Source organism: Artemia franciscana, chromosome 16 (assembly GCF_032884065.1).
Source record: "Artemia franciscana chromosome 16, ASM3288406v1, whole genome shotgun sequence".
Lineage (NCBI taxonomy): Eukaryota > Metazoa > Arthropoda > Branchiopoda > Anostraca > Artemiidae > Artemia > Artemia franciscana.
In genome coordinates, this window is record NC_088878.1 from 3,486,986 (window position 1) to 3,503,636 (window position 16,651).

General features: G+C 35.2%; 1 protein-coding gene across 3 annotated transcripts in view; it reads left to right on the forward strand.

Moving 5' to 3' along the window:
* The window catches only part of LOC136036908 (cadherin EGF LAG seven-pass G-type receptor 2-like), a 183,977-nt gene that overhangs the window by 115,162 nt on the left and 52,164 nt on the right, over nt 1-16,651 (forward strand). For all 3 annotated transcript variants that reach the window (XM_065719284.1, XM_065719285.1, XM_065719282.1), the window contains exons 6-9: nt 621-713; nt 2,659-2,766; nt 7,648-7,875; nt 15,128-15,218. In XM_065719284.1, coding sequence (XP_065575356.1) covers nt 621-713; nt 2,659-2,766; nt 7,648-7,875; nt 15,128-15,218 — 520 coding nt within the window. The remainder of the gene's footprint in view (nt 1-620; nt 714-2,658; nt 2,767-7,647; nt 7,876-15,127; nt 15,219-16,651) is intronic.

The window sequence follows — 16,651 nt, forward strand, 5'->3', positions numbered from 1 at the left end:
ATAATTACTCCTGGATAAAAAAACTAAGGTTGTTAAGGTAAAAAAAAATAATATGCTAACGTGCTATTTGTTTTTAGTATGGCAGGATTATTTGCTTTTTCTTTATTTTTGCTTTCCCCGGATGGGGGAAGAATTAAATCGTTTAGTATTGTTCTTCATGAAATTGATAAAAAGCTGCTTTACTATTATTAATTCAAAACGTGTCTAAGCAAAACCAAGAATCTTTTCAAATTACAGGAGGGGGAGGGGTTGTATGGCTGGTCCCGTCGTCTTATGTCCGTTTTGGCTAATAATGGGAAAACAGAAAGAGGAAAAATTTACCGTCCACTCATGCAAAACCCTCGGCAAAACCGGAAGTTGGCTATCAGCTAGCAAAATCCCCAACGATTATATAGTGTAATTTGCCGCAAGATTTTTCTTAAATTAGACTGACCATAAGAATAGTCATGTAAAGTCTTAAAACTGCATAGGTCAACACAACAAGGGAGGATCCTATGTCCCTGTACACAAGAGAAAAATGCGTGTCGGAACAGATTGAAAAAGGTATTAGTGTTCATTTCGTATTGTAGGAAACTGAAGTGATTCATCCATTCTCTGGTTTAATTTTTGTTGTATTCCAGGGGTTGGTCATTCCAGTCAACATTAGAGTGACGGATGTGAATGATAATTATCCTGAATTCGTCAACGAGCCGTATACTGTTTCTACCTCTGAGGTAAGACTTTCTGATATTCAGAGAAATTCGTCATCCGTAAATATCAAACATGAATCTTCTATTTTTTATTCGGCGGAAGAGCGAATGTTATGTATTGAATTTTTCTGTGGAAAGGTTTTTCGGTTTAAGTGGCAAGAAAGAACAATCCACCGTATGGCTAATATGGGGGTAAAGCTCATTTGTGGCGCAAATGAATGTTATATTTAGATTCAGGATGCAATTTTGGGTATATATTTGCATGTTAGAGGGTGGGGTATATACTCTGTAAATATATTGGTCTTAAGAAATTCATGAATTTCTAAGAAAAACTGGAAAAACAAGGAAAGAAGTGAATATAAAGGTTCTCAACCTGCAAAATGTGTTAACTATGATTATTTTGCATATTATAGAATAAGATTTGTTTTCTTAGCATGTTTCCTTATGTCCAGCTGGGCTCCTAGGCTTACAGTACTGGTTGGCTAATTTAAAGATTTTTATATGTATACATTGTCAAATTAGCTATCTGGTGGTATCCCGAAAGAAAGTGTTTAAGAATTACAGCCTATAGCTGATAACAAAGATTTGGCAGTGGTTGTAAATTTTCCTAAAATCAAAGGAGACTAAATCAGCCTATAAAACAGGCTATGACCTGTTAAAAAAAAAAGAAAAAACCTGTTTCCGTCAAATTCCTCCTCCACTAATACTGATTGGAAATCCTTCTATTGCTCCAGTTTTTAAAAGGTGCAATATGCCTACCTTTTTGCTAAGAGTTGGCGATGGTACGTGGAGCCGGGGGTGTCGCAGGGGTCACTGCCCCTTTGGGTCTCGAGTCTTATGGTTTCGAAGTTCTTATGTGACTCTGACTCAAGCAAGATGGAAGTTTACTAACTTTCTGCTGAAATTCTTGGTGATAAAGAAGGATCTGTGTCGGGGGGTGGGGGGGAGTAAATGAAGGGGTGCTGACCCACTATATGTCGTCTACAATAGAGAGGGGAAATCCTTGCGTGAATCCGCTTCAAATAAGGTGGAAAATGCCAGCTTTTGGCTTAAAAGTTGGATTTGAGCGAGGGGAGTGTCGGAAGGACCAGGGGCGTCCTTTGTGCCTCCAATTATAGAGATAAAAAATAATTATATGTTTACAGTTTAACTAAGCTGCTGTCTACCTTTCTGCTAGCAAGCTGATAGATCTAAGTCCATCTTGGAATTAGCTGGTTTTTACATCAAATCTGGATTCAGCTTGTTTTTCACTAATTCAGGACTTTGCTTCTCTTATTTTATAGCAGCTCAAGACTTGGCCTCCTATTTTGCCAGGATACTTCCCCCATTTTTGTGCAGCGTCACTGGAATTCTGCAGCTCAGACTTTTTTTTGGCTTGTTTGTGGATTAAACAGGGCTTGGCTCATTTTTGTACTGATCTAGAACTCAACTCATTTTTGCAACGTATTACCGAAATGTCGCGCTTGGAATCAGCTCCAAAACAGAGCTTCAAGGACACAATGCGCGTATTTAAACTAATCGCCCAGTGCGTGTAAACCTGAAAGCAAAACGAGGTTAGGAAAAATAACTGACATTGGAAGCTCTCCAATGTCCCATATTGCAGAACCATTTTCTTGCCAAGGAGTGTATAATACATACACACATATTAAAAAAAAATGTTAGTCAGGTAAAAGAGTATTGCTGCATTGACTCCGGTGATTCAAAGTACATTTATAGGGGGCTGTTAGTCCCTCTGAATTTTGGACTCTTACAATTTTTCGCTATAATTTCTTACGTCTTTCCTTTGATTTGTCCATTTTTGTTTTATTTCAAATCCTCCCTATTGTTTACCTCCTTCAAAAATATGTCCTACGTACGTACAAGTCCTACCCTCTGTTCTTCCCTCTGGCTTTTATTCATTTTCTTCTTATTATGCCTGCGGTACGAGAAAATAAATTTTGTAGAATTTCATCTTGTTCTTCTATTGTAGGCTGCACCGGTAGGCAGTATGATTTTCAATGAAATTAGGGCAGTAGATGCAGACCAACCCGGACCCTTCTCTACGGTGGAGTATTCACTTGCTCAAGGAGAGTTTTCTGTAAGTTTTTATTATTTCTTTACATATTCCGTAACTATATTATCTTAACATATATTCTAGACTTATTTTTTTTCTTTTAGAAATCAGGTAGAACAAGTTTTTTTTTTTTTTTTTTTTTTTTTTTTTTTTTTTTTTTTTTTTTTTTTTTTTTTTTTTTTTTTTTTTTTAAGGGAGTAACCAACTTTTGAATCTGACCAGCTTTCAGGTCCAGAATGAAATCTTTTATCCTTTTTTTTAATAAGCTAGAAAGTGAGAAACCTTTCAGTGTCGAGAAAATTACTTTTTAATATATCATTAATATGGTTAAACGCAATATAAAACTCTCTCATCCTTTTTTGTAGAAATTTGTTGTAAAGGACTAATTTTAAAAATGACTTTCTATAGGCTATTGGTAATATATTGCGACACAGAAATGTGTCACAAAAAAGTGTCACAATTGTGACACAGAAATGTGTCACAATGTGAGAAACATTGCTGTAGTGATTATATTTTTTCGTTAATCACCGCTATAAATAATCGTCAGGCTGAAATTTTGCGATATTCATTTTGTTCAGCATAGTCGAAAAACCTAATAATTATGTCTTTCAGGACGACTTAATCCCCCACAGTCCCCGGGGGAGGGGTTGCAAGCTACAAACTTTGACCTAAAATTTTTGTTTTATTAATATTAAAAACTAAAATCAAAGCTCTGCTAATTAGTAAATATTAATTTGTGAGTAGCTCCCGACCCTTGAGCTATTGGATAAATATTGACAATAATTTTAATAAATGTTAATCGGCATTTATTTTTTGGTGCGACATAGAGTGAGAAGTGTGGTGACATCCGTTTCTTCTGGGTTTGTTTGTTTATACTGTCTCCCTACCGGGGAAGTTATATGAATAGTTTTAAATATGTATAGTTAAAGATTAATAAAGAACTTGAACTTGACCATTGCTTACATATAGTAATGGTTATTGGGACGTGTACAGACGTTTTCAGGGGGACTTTTTCAAGTTAAAGGGTATTCGGGGGAGGGGGCTTACGGGGAGGATCTTTCCATAGAGGAATTTATCATGAGGGGAGAAAATTTCCTTGAAGGGGCCGCAGGATTTTCTAGCATTATTTAAAAAAAAACAATGAGAAAATAACTAAAAAAAGTTTTTCAGGTGGAAGAAAGGAGCAGCATTAGAACCTAAAACGAATAGAAATTATTACGTATATAAGGGGGTTCATCTCCTCCACGATACCTCACTCTTTACTCTAAAGTATTTTTAGTAATTTCAACTATTTATTCTACGGCCTTTGTGATTCAGGGGTCATTCGTAAAGAATTGGGACCAAATTGAAGCTTTAGTGTAAAGAGCGAGGTATTGACGAGGGGAGAACCCCTCATTTACGAAATAAAAATATACAAATATAGAATTTCGTTACTTAGGTTAATTCGTAAGTTACGTATATTTATTACTAATAAAAATGTTCGTGAAAAAAATTAAAAGTTCTAGTTGCCTTTTTAAGTAACCAAAAATTAGAGTGCAACTAGGCCTCCTCCCCGCCCCTTTTTTATCAAAATCGTCCGATCAAAACTATGAGTAAGCCATTTAGCAAAAAAAATTAATATGCAAATTTTGTTTTAATTATTCATGTGCAGTGAACCAAAATCAAAACATGCATTAATTAAAAAACATTCAGAAATTAAATTAAAAAAACAAGTTTTTTAACTGCAAGTAAGGAGCGACATTAAACTTAAAACCAACAGAAATCATTCCGTATATGAAAGGGGTTGTCCACTCCTCAACGCCTCGCTCTTTACGCTAAAGTTTTTATTGTTTTAAAAAGTAGAGTTGTGAGAAAGAGTCAAACTTTAGCGTAAAGAGCGAAGGGCTGAGGAGGGGACAACCCCTTCGTATGCGGAATAATTTCTGTTCGTTTTAAGTTTTAATGTTGCTCCTTACTTGCAGTTAAAAACTTGTTTTTTTTATTTAATTAAGAATTAAGAGGATCCCAGGAACAGGGACTCGTAAGGATCGCGTTTAGCTAGTGACTCTTAATTCATCCTTGAATATCTTGCTAGTAACTACGAATTATTTTATTCTGTGATCAGGTTGATGCAAGCATTTGAAGTATGACAGACACGTGGAGTGATATCTACAAGCAGAGGTGGATCTAGAGCAAAATCTTTGGGGAGGCTCAATCTCGCAAGGGTGTCAATGAGCAAAATATCGGGGGGAGGGGCTATGTGACAAAGCTGCCAATAATTGACCGAATTGACAAATTTATTAAAAAAAGAGTTAAAAAACAGGGATTGAGGGCTCAGAAAAAATCTAGGGGGGGGGGTACTCCCTCCAGTTCCCCTGGATCCGCCAGTGCGTACCAGAAAATGTATCACTTTTTGAGTTGGTAACAAAGCCCAGGATTGGAATAAAAGACCAGAGAGGCTGTCTCCAAGATTTGCAGAGCCAATTGATTTGTAATTTTAATATGTTTTGACGTGATCAGGTTGTAAATGGCAGATCTCAGGCTACGGAAGGTATGCGAACGGGGTCTTTGGACACATGCCCACATCCCAAGATTTAATATTATTATGACTTTTTCATAATTGTGTGCACTTTCCTCATAATTCGCCTTGGTTAGGCTTGTGTTTTCAGTGTTATCCCCTCCCAAAATATTGAGTCTTCCCATTGGAAATTTGTTGTTCAAAATAAACAGCTTTGTATCCTCTACGGCTGTATCTTTCTTTACCGTCATTGACACAGTAGACCTATCCCGTCCAGCGCCGTATCCAGGATTTTTTTTTCTGGGGTGGGGGTGTTACAATAAACATTTAAAAACGCATTAAAAATGTGCTTATAATCATTTTTAATTACGGTTTTATAAGTAGGACAAACATTTTGGGTGGGGTCAAACTCTCTACCTCCACCCACGTCTTGGGATACGGCCTTGGTCCCTTCTAAAGTTTTTTTTTTTTTTTACAGAAAAGCATATTTGTGCTCATAAGCACCTAGTAGTAACTTTAGAAATGGGTTTTCTTTTAATCACTTGCTTGTACAAGAATTGTGTTTTTTTTTTCTCTGTTGATTAGGCAAAAAGGCAATAAAACACCATACCTTGATTGGTGAAGCTATGAGGAAAGTTACAAAATTGTCCTGTGGTTTTCAAAACTGTTCAAGTATTTTGCGGTTGATTTATTTTTTCAACTTAATGACAGCGAAGAAATAATTTCTACCATTCGTAAAGACACACCAATGCATGACGTCGTAAAGGTAGGTTTCTCCTTCAATGGTTTAATTTTCCAGCATCCAAATAAAGAAAATGGCAGAAATCAGTGTCTAGGAAATCAAAGATTGGACAACAATAATATTTCTTTATCATATTATGACTTTAAGAGGGGGATCTCCCCTTTATGTGTCATTCAGAGCTGTAAGGAAATAGCCATAAATTTTGCCTAATGTTCACGGCCCCTCCTCAGCTATGAAAAAAGGTTAAGCTTCACTTTACTTTTTTTCCTTTTACTTTTTGCTTTTATTTGAAATAATAAACAAAATATAAACCATTACAAATATAAATCCCTACGCTAGCGAAAATGTTAATTTTTACTAACTCGTAGCGATTGCCTACATAAACATTCCTAGAAACATCCTTGACTAATAAATCATTAAAAAAAATCACCGTCTTCCTCACGCCTCTAGGGCAACAACCACCATCAAAATACAACCCCTGCCACCCCTCACTCCTTCCACCCACTCTCCCCCCACCCTACAACCCATTCACAAACACAAAAAATTGAGAAATCCAATAATATGAAAAGGGAAAATACCCCTTCCCTCCAAAAAAAAGAAATTTATTTCAAAACTGTCAATCCATGCCGTTTTAAGGCTAGATGTATCCTTCATATGTATATTGTTATAGTTAGTGGCGCAAAAATTTTCATCAAAGGAACTAAAGACGGCAAGTAAAAACATGGAGAAATAAAAAAGAATAGGTTTCATATTCTGTCCAATTTCGCTGTCACATCTCGCCGTTAACGAGAAATCAGAATATATTTTATAACAGAATATATGTGACAGTAGAATGGAATAAATAGACACTAACTAGCGAGAATGTGTTCTCTATTCCTTTTTCTAACTTGATGAGTAAATATGCAATATACTGGTAAAGTTGGTTAATTTAGTACATTTGCATAAAGCATGGAAGTGGTTAAACGCATGGAAGTGGTTAAGATTTTTATTTTAAATCACAATAGTGTGTCAAGAAACTATAAAATTAACAATTAGTGGTATCCAATTGGGTTTTAGCACCGCCCTTGTGGGAAATGCTTATATCTTTTTGCCAAAAAACTGTTGCAAATTTTCAAAATTAATATTAAATAATCGATTTTAAAATTACTTGTTAAGATTCTATATTCAATTTTGAAGTAGCCTTTGAAATTATTTTTGTCACATATATTTTTTTGATCTTTGATGTTTTTTGTAGCCCATCATGGCGCAAGGAAAATAGTTTTGCTATAAAAACTCAAATTTTACGTGTTTTTTTCTTTTTTTTAAGCAAAAAAAAAAATCAAATTTTGAAATTAAAAGCCAAAAGCATTCAGCCAAGTGATTTTCCTTTCTTTTTTTAACCAAAGAATATTTTGAAATTGAAAGCTAAAAACTTCTAAGCAACTTGAAAAATAAGTGATATGCAGAAAATTGAGAGGTCAATTGATCAAACATGCTCATGGAGCTATTGTACAAGTTAATAAAAATTTAGAACACGTTAAATCACCGCAGCCATAAAAAAGTTGGAAAAAGTACTTTCCCCCCTAAAAAAAATCTGAAACAATCTCTTCACGAGCGTTAGGATAAAACCACCCACTCATGTGAGAAAAATATTTCTATGATTCATACCACCCAATTTTCCTTTCAGGATTTCTTTGAATTCAAAAATAGTCTCGATGGATCACTGTTCCTTCGTAAGCCATTAGACTATGAAACCTTCCGTGAGATGGTGCTTGTCATTATCGCTCGCGACCAAGGAAATCCACCACTAGAGAGTAGAACATCGCTACATGTTTCTGTTTTAGATGCAGATGACCGTAATCCAGCCTTTACTGCCCCAACATACTATGCTTTTATGCAAGATGACGCCAGAGAGGTAAGAATACTCAGCTGAGGTAGTTAAAAAACCAGTATATGACGTTTTTCAGCAAGCTTAGATTTAATTTCACCCTCCCCAAACAAAGCATGTTCTACAGATTGGCCCAATCCGCTTTTTCTTGTCTTGTTAACCTTCCAAGATCTTTTGGAAGCTTCTATTTCTTCATAAATGTGGTATGTCGTCTTTTCTCGTTCGTAAGGATACTAGGAATCTAAAGTTTTACGCCGGAATTGTTTTACCGTATCAAGGATACGTGAAAAAAGTTATTTTTTTCATTTAGACAATTGCTTAATAAGAGTTAGAAAGCTTAGACTTACATTCACGATTCAAACCTTCTCAAACAAAACATGTGCTACGGGTTGCTTCAGTCCGCTTTTTCTTATCTTGTTTAGCCCCCGAGATCTTTTGGAAGTTTTTGTTTCTTCCTAAATACGCTATGTCGCTTTTTCTCGTTCATAAAAGTAGCAGAGATATAAAGTTTTTATGCTGGAATTGTTTTTCCATATCTTGGATAGTTTGGAAAAAATTCCATTTTTATATAGGCCATTAGTTTTTAAATTTTCCTTTGAGGGAAATTTCATTTTGCGAGTCTCACCGCTGGCTGAAAGTCATAGATTTAAATTCGTACTCCTCAAATAAAGCACGTAATATTGGTTGGTTCAATCCGCTTCTACTGTCTTACTTAGCTCCCAAAATCCTTTGGAAGTTTCTACTTCTTCCTACTAAGCCAGCTACTTTCCAGCTAAGTTTCTGCTTGCCAAGTAAGTGCTTGGCTGGGAATTCTTTGTCTGAGGGGCACTGGTTTGATTCCTGGCGTGGCCGGGTATTAGGTTTGGGACCGGGGTCAGTGCCGTGACGTCTGCAAGCTCAGCCAGAGTCGACCCAGCTCTAAATATCTGTAGAAATGTGCGTACCCAGAGAAATCTGAGGAAGGTCAGCAGGAAGGGTGAGCGAAAGCACAAGATGGCTGGCTTCAACCCCATTGCAATTCCTATCTGAAGGGCCATGAAACAGAGGTCAGGACCATCGATTTTGACCTTGAGGGTCTAGTGCCGTCATACTTACTTTTACTTAAATGCGCTATGTCGTTTTTTCTCGCTCATAAAAATAGTAGAAAGGGTTTTTATGCTGGAATTGTTTTGCAGTATCATGGATACTGCAATCCATTTTTCTTATATAGACAGTTGCTTATAATAAGAGTTAGAAAACACGAAACACATCTTTAGTTTTCCAATTTTCCTTTAAGGAGGCTTGATACCAAAAATTTTATTTTGCGAGTCTCAGTCTCGGCTGATAGTCTCAAAGCCAAAGGGCCAATTAGGAAATTTTCTTAGCACCACAGGGAGCTTCCGAAGCAATTTTGGTAAAAATTGATTGGTGATCTTGGATGTGTCAACAGTTTGAAAAGCTAACGAGAGGCTGGTTTAAAACGAAGGAAACCTCTCTATCTCTTAATCTCTCTTAATCTCTTATCTCTTAATCTCTCTTAATCTCTCTTAATCTCCTCTCTTAATCTCTTACTAATTGCTAAGTAAAACGTTGTCTCATCAATGTACGTGAAGCATAAATAATGTAATTCATGTATCCGCAAATATTTCAATCAAGGTAGTTAGCAGAACAGGAAACTTCCAAAGCTGTCATATTATGCTATAGACTTCTTTTGAGCTGATTTTTAACGTTTTCTAAGCATGTATACTAGAACTTTTTTTAGGGACTACCCTCTTGAACTTAAAAATGAAAATTCTACTCCGTTCAATAAAAAAAAAAAAAAAAAAAAAAAAAAAAAAAATCACGCTTTCTAATGATGTAAGTTTCATTAAATCTGAATATCTCTGTCTCTGGCACAAAACCGAAGAAGCCAAATAATTTGTTTGAGATTTTCAGAAAAGTAGATGTCGGCTATTAGTTTTTTGTCATTTATTCGGATCTCTTACCAAAGCTATGCAAGTTATGGCAATCAATTCCGAATAGTTTGGCCACAAAAGTTAACAATCTTATAATGGACGAGATAGGGTGATTGTTTAAGGTATCAAAGAGGCTTAAACATTCATATTGCATAACACGTTTTAATACATTTAAAGAAGATCTGGATCTATTTTACAATCCACCCTAACTCTAATTGGTCGACACTCAGGTACGAGCCAATAGTGTCTTTATTCAGGGAATTATGGGAAGACACGCTATCTAAACATTAAAAAAAATTGTTCTTCGTATATCGTTTTAGTTCCTGCTTTAATGTATAATGCTCTCTGAAATTAGTAGAACTTAGTACACAGCTGTTAGCATATGCTATTACGCTTTATTCTTCTCACAAAAGAAACATTCAACTTAATTTATATATGAGGCTATAAAAAGAACAAAATATGAATCTCGTTGCTCGAACCGATATCTTCGTCAATTACCATGTCTTGGAAAAAATGAGGTTCAATTGTTCGGAAATCCACTGATACAGAATGGAAGAAACCCACTATTAGTTACTAACAAAATGAAGTCAATCTTGGAATAGAAATCCAGCTTAGTGTTGGTCTTCATTTTTGAAAAGTCTTAAAAGCTGAATGAAGTTTGTGTTTAGAAGAACGACACGGAAATTCATTCTATGAAGTTTGATAACAATTTTAAAACTCCCATGAAGAGCTGATTTATAAGAAGAAAAGAATCAGAAATCTCTAAATAGGCCAAGCTGCTAGATTTTAATTTCAACTAGACATTCCTATGCAATGTTTTGGTGAAAAAGAGGGTATGAGGCTGTGTGAAAGACGTGCCTCTTCGATAGGCAGATTTTAAGAGGTATTTCAATGGAAGAGGGGGTCAGGTCATCTCTTACGACTATATGAAGAACTAACAAATTTTTACTATTGTCCGCAATTTTGACAAGAAGGCAATAATATTATAGCGCAAAATTAAAATTCATGTGAAACGTACCAAGAGCAGTAAGTACATTATTCCATCGTTCTCTGTACCAATGTACATATGCGGGGCAGGGACACTTACCAATTAACCATGGACACTTACAAAACAGCTTGAGAAATGAATACAAAATTTCGAAAATACCTGCCATCGGCGCATCCTGAAATAAATTGCTCTGGCAGTAACCCCTCTATACGTGAAAAAACTGCACGATCACTAATTGTTCGAAAAATCCAGAACATCAGATAGCGGTATCGGGGCTACATGGTCCGTATGGGTGATGGCAGGCTGCCGCATGGTTTCCGGTGCTGGACCCCTTCTGGTATTAAAATACGAAAGTAACGAGTGCTCTATGCCTTGAGAAGGATGTCATACAGCGGGGACATCTTCAGAAGACCTGTGACCACAAGCTCTTCAGATGTTGTCGTGGCGAGGCACAGATTTTAGCCTTATGTGCCAGCCGAATCTGGAGGAACTAAATAAACTTGGGATTGACGCAAAGGAATGTTATTGCATTTACCTGATGAAGTTCAATAGTTTTCTCAGTGCTTCAGAAGTTGGACGCTTTCTTTTGATCTTGTCTTAGCAGTAATATTAGAAAGTTGGCCACGGCAAGAAATTCAACTTTGAAATAAAACAGATACAATTTTCTTTTAACAATGACCAATACTGCTTTAAGAGCTGATAAATGTATATTGTACCATTCTTCTCATGCAAAAACTCAACCCTGATGCATACCCTTTTTAAAACTTCAAGGGGTAACTTCTGAGTCTTAGTTATTCCATTTCCCTAAGATTAATCCCCTTGTAGAAGTTTTGTTACATATAATACTCTCTTTAGCAAAATTGTCCTTTTAAGTTTTTGTGTAATTTGATTATTTTCTGCTTTTTCTTAGAGTTCACTATCCATTTAAATTTGAAATATTTCAGCACTAACGAGTGAGTATAAGGGTAGCTTCTTACAAATGAAATATCAGTTCTGGCCTATTTAATTCATTGTTTCAAATTTCAGTTCATTGGACTTAAATATTGTTATAAACTTAATATTCGCAAAATTGGTGAGTCCACCGTTGAATATGTTCAAACCGTTAAAAGCTCATACGTGAAGTGAGATCTATGCTGATTCGAAGTGCTTAAAAATTTGTCGTTGGCATCACTTTGCATTGCTCGAAGTTGCCACCTTGTATACAACATGGCGATTTGATCAAAATTTTACTTCCTAATGTTTTTCTTATTCTAAAAATGTTGGAACCTGGGAACTAAGAATTTGTGTAGATTTTAGTTTTATTTAATGGCAAAGACAAACCCCGCCATATTAAAAGGGATTTTAAAGTTAAAGGCCGTGATAATGAATATGGAAAAGTGGAAATAAATTGTAGAAACCTTGTACGTAAGAAATGTTTTTTCGTCTTTTTATCTTCGTGTCCAAATAAATGAGCATACCTCCTATCATTTTAATGTTATAGTACACAAAAAAGTCATTTTTGTGTGAAAACAGTCTGCCGTAGGTATGGCACAACTTTTAAAACCCAGTGTGTGGCTAAATAATTGGCTTCAATTCAGTATACCTGGATGTGCCTGGATTATGTACGGTAGTCTTCGTGGTAGGATAAGTACTGTTATTGCATTTGTCCTAATCATGTCCCCATCCCGTACCTCCTGTGAAATAAACGTACCATAACTAGTATGACCCCTGAAAAAGACACTAATGCCCCCTCGTTGGGGGCATTTGCAATGTAATCTTTCTCCTAAGCCCCCTTCTTTACTCCCTGACTAAGGGCCTGTTGAAGTTAATGTACTAAAAAAGGTGACTGACACAGTTGATTTAATGATCAGTGGTAATCACCCTTGCTGCACTTGCAAACGATGAGGAAAACCAATGGCAAGACTCCCAACGATAAGGAAGTATTGAAAAGACTGCTTAATAATACAACCAACGTTCCTAGGCAAGGAGCAGTGACAGAGCAAATAAAGTATAATTTTTTTGCTTTCTAATCCATTTTGCGTTTTTTCATCTCTTCTTTTTGTATTCATTTTATTGTTCTTATTGTTATTCTTATTATTATTAATTTATTACTCTTATATTTTATTGTAACGAAACTTTCAGAGATAAAGACAAAATATTCAGCGCTCTGTTTATTTTCTCCTACCGCCGAGATCTTAAAAATTATCTTAGTAGCTGAAAAAAAAAAACAATAGTGAATTTAAATATTATATTCATGATTTTTTACTTCAGCTGTGATAATATTTCGTGATACTGTTATTAGTCATAATTTTGGCAAATTTTATCTTCAAATGAATCAAACAGTTCGTGGTAGCGAACTGTAGTAAGGAGCGACCCGGCTCATTAGTAACCAAAACTCTAAATAATAGAATTTTGATACCAATAACTACATCAAAAGAATTGCATTTTAATGCTGATTTTAAATATATAAGTTTTATCAAGTTTAGCCTTACCCATCAAAAGTTACGAGCCTGGGAAAATTTGCCTAATTTTAGAAAATAGGGGGAAACACCCCCTAAAAGTTGTAGAATCTTAACGAATCACATCATCAGATTCAGCGTATCAGAGAACCCTATTGTAGAAGTTTCAAGCTCCTTTCTACAAAAATGTGGAATTTTGTATTTTTGCCAGAAGGCAGATCACGGATGCGTGTTTATTTGTTTGATTGTTTTTTGTTTTTTTTTTCCCAGGGGCTATCGTATCGACCCAGTGGTCCTAGAATGTTGCGAGAGGGCTCATTCTAACGGAAAATGAGAAGTTCTACTGCCCTTTTTAAGTGAACAAAAAATTGGAGGTCACTTGGGCCCCCTCCCACGCTAATTATTTTACCAGAGTCAACGGATCAAAATTCTGAGATAACCATTTTATTCAGCATAGTCGAAAAACCTTATAACTATGTCTTTGGGGACCACTTACTCCCCCATAGTCCCCGTGGGAGGGGCTGCAAGTTACAAACTTTGACCAGTCTTTACATACAGTAATGATTATCTGGAAGTGTGCAGACTTTTTCAGGATGATTTTTTGGTTGGGGGGGATTGAGGCGAGAGGGCTATGTGGGAAGATCTTCCCTTGGAGGGATTTGTCATGGGAGAAGAGAAATTCCGTGAAAGGGGCGCAGGATTTTCTAGCAATATTTTTAAAAAAACAATGAAAGGTTTTTTCAACTGAAAGTAAGGACGAGGATAAAAACTTAAAACGAACAGAGATTATTACGCATACGGTGGGTCCATCTCTTCTTAATAGCTCGCTCTTTACGCTAAAGTATTTTTAGTAATTTCAACTATTTATTCTACGGCTTTTGTGATTCAGGGGTCATTCTTAATGAATGGGGGCAAAATTTAAGCTTTAGTGTAAAGAGTGAGTACTGACGAGGGGGTGAACCCCCTCATATATGTAATAAAAACATGAGAATACAAAAGTTCGTTACGTAAGCTAATTTACAAGTTACGTATATCTTTTACTAATAAAAACATTCGTAAAAAATTAAAAGTTCTAGTTGCCTTTTTAGTAACCAAAAAAACGGAGGGCAACTAGGCTTCCTCCCCCACTCCTTTTTTCTCAAAATCATTCGATCAAAACTATGAGAAAGCTATTTAGCCAAAAAAACAAATTCAAATTTTGTTTTAATTAATCCTCTGCGGAGAGCCAAAATCAAAACATGCATTGATTCAAAAACGTTCAGAAATTAAAAAAAAAAACAAGTTTTTTTTAACTAAAAGTAAGGAGCGACATTAAAACTTAAAAAGAACAGAAATTACTTTGTATATGAAAGGGGCTGCTTCCTCATCAACGTCCCGCTCTTTACGCTAAAGTTTTTTACTGTTTTAAAAAGTAGAGTTGAGAGAAAGAATCAAACTTTAGCGTAAAGAGCGGGACGTCGATGAGGAAGCAGCCCCTTTCTCATACGAAGTAATTTCTATTCGCATAAGATTTAATGTCGCTCCTTACTTTGAGTTAAAAAAACTTGTTTTTTTTATTTAATCTCTATGAAATAGTCTTTAGTGCTAAAATGTAAGAGTCTTTAGTGATAATTTTGGAAAATGTCATTTTCAAATGAATTTTTAAATTAAAGAGCCATTTTGGATTAAATCTTAATAAAATAAAATGAATCTTATGAAACGGAATCTTAAAATGAATCTTAGCTATGATAATCTTGGCAAACATCCAAACAAATTTTAGACATTCGAAAGACGATTGCCAATTAAATTCTGAATTTTGATTATGCTCATTTTTGCTTAAATTTAATGTAATTTTTAAGAATCCACTAGAGCTCACCATTTTTACCATGTCATTTTAAAAACCTGCTATTATATTGAAAATTGCTTATTTTACATTTCAGGGGAAAATTCTCGATGTCGGACCTAAGAAAATTGAAGCCTTTGACCAAGATTTGGGAATTACAGCTCCCTTACGCTATTCCATCCAAAATGGTAAGTCTCTTTTGTACACATTTGATTATGTAAATAGAAACTTAAACAGGAATATAATATATTCCTGGTTTTTCTAGTGAACCTCAACTGTCATCTAGTGATATGGATGCAGCCAAGAGCAGGCAATGTAGAACTGTCCTTCCTGGACAACTCTCTCCTTCCCCTGGAAATTTCAAAGAACGAATAGTAAATCTAAGTTTTCTTCTAGAATTCGAGAATCTTTTCTTATAGTTATTAAATAAATAAAAAAGTTTTTTAACTGAAAGTAAGGATCGACATTAAAAACTTAAGTTATTTTGGTGGTGGGGGGACACAAAAGCTTTTTTGTGGGGTTCAAACCCCCTATCCTTTCCTCCTGGATACGACCTTGAATATAACTTTCTGTAATTATTATATATCCGTTTGTTCTTGTTTTGGTGGAATCAGACGCTATATAAAGAAAGTTTTACTTTGTATTTGAAGCAGTTTGAACCAAGCCGTTTATAAGCCAAATAAGTCCAGACAGTTTTTGTTGTTTCTTATTTTAGATTTATCCTTAATTTGTATTTTAGATTTTATTATTTATTTTAGATTTATATCATATTGTTTCTGTTTTGTCATCAAAGTACAAAAGGAGATAATCGTAAAAAAAGATAGAAACGAGGATAATACGAGCCAGTGAAAAAAAAACTAAGTGGACTACAAAAAAAAAAAATTCGGTCAAGACCTCTGCTTGACCGTCTTCAGTACAAATAATAATACAGTTAAAAATATAAAAGATAATGTAAAAACCAAATCCAAATACAAACACTGAAACTAAAATAGTAAAGACCCTTCCCAAGAAACGATGAAACTGAATAAAAGAGCGGATGCTAAAAGAGGGTAACTGAATAAAAAATACAGCACTGAATGGCAATCAAAGCTTCTATTTTATGTAAAGCATTCTTAAAAGCTAATCGTTTACCAGGTAAGATATTATTACAAATTCTGTTTGGCTGCAAAATATAATCTTGTAGATGAAAATAAAAGCGATTGGAATTAATAAGCTTATTATAAATAGGGCTTAGAAAGGTTTCTCCAGTATCTCTATTTAGGGCGACCTCTTGGTCAAAGGTGGAAATCATCAAAGTATTTTTTCAAATCAAAAGTACTAAGATGGACCATGGGTGGGTCCCCCATGGACCCACTTAAGTTTATTCACAGCTGAAAATTGCGATTTCATAATACTACTCTCTTTATTGTTTCAAAATCATTAAGTTTTTAGGGCAGTACCTTATTTTCGTCAATGTTGCCATGTTGACCCGTGAAAATTAATGAGTAAAACTAATAAGTTAAATTTGACAACTCTGTTCATCTATAAAAAATTAAACATTAGCAGTCTGTTGATTCCAAAAGACAAATACACCTTCAAAGGAAAGCTATACATTTTTAAGCCGTTTGGTGCCATAGTTTTT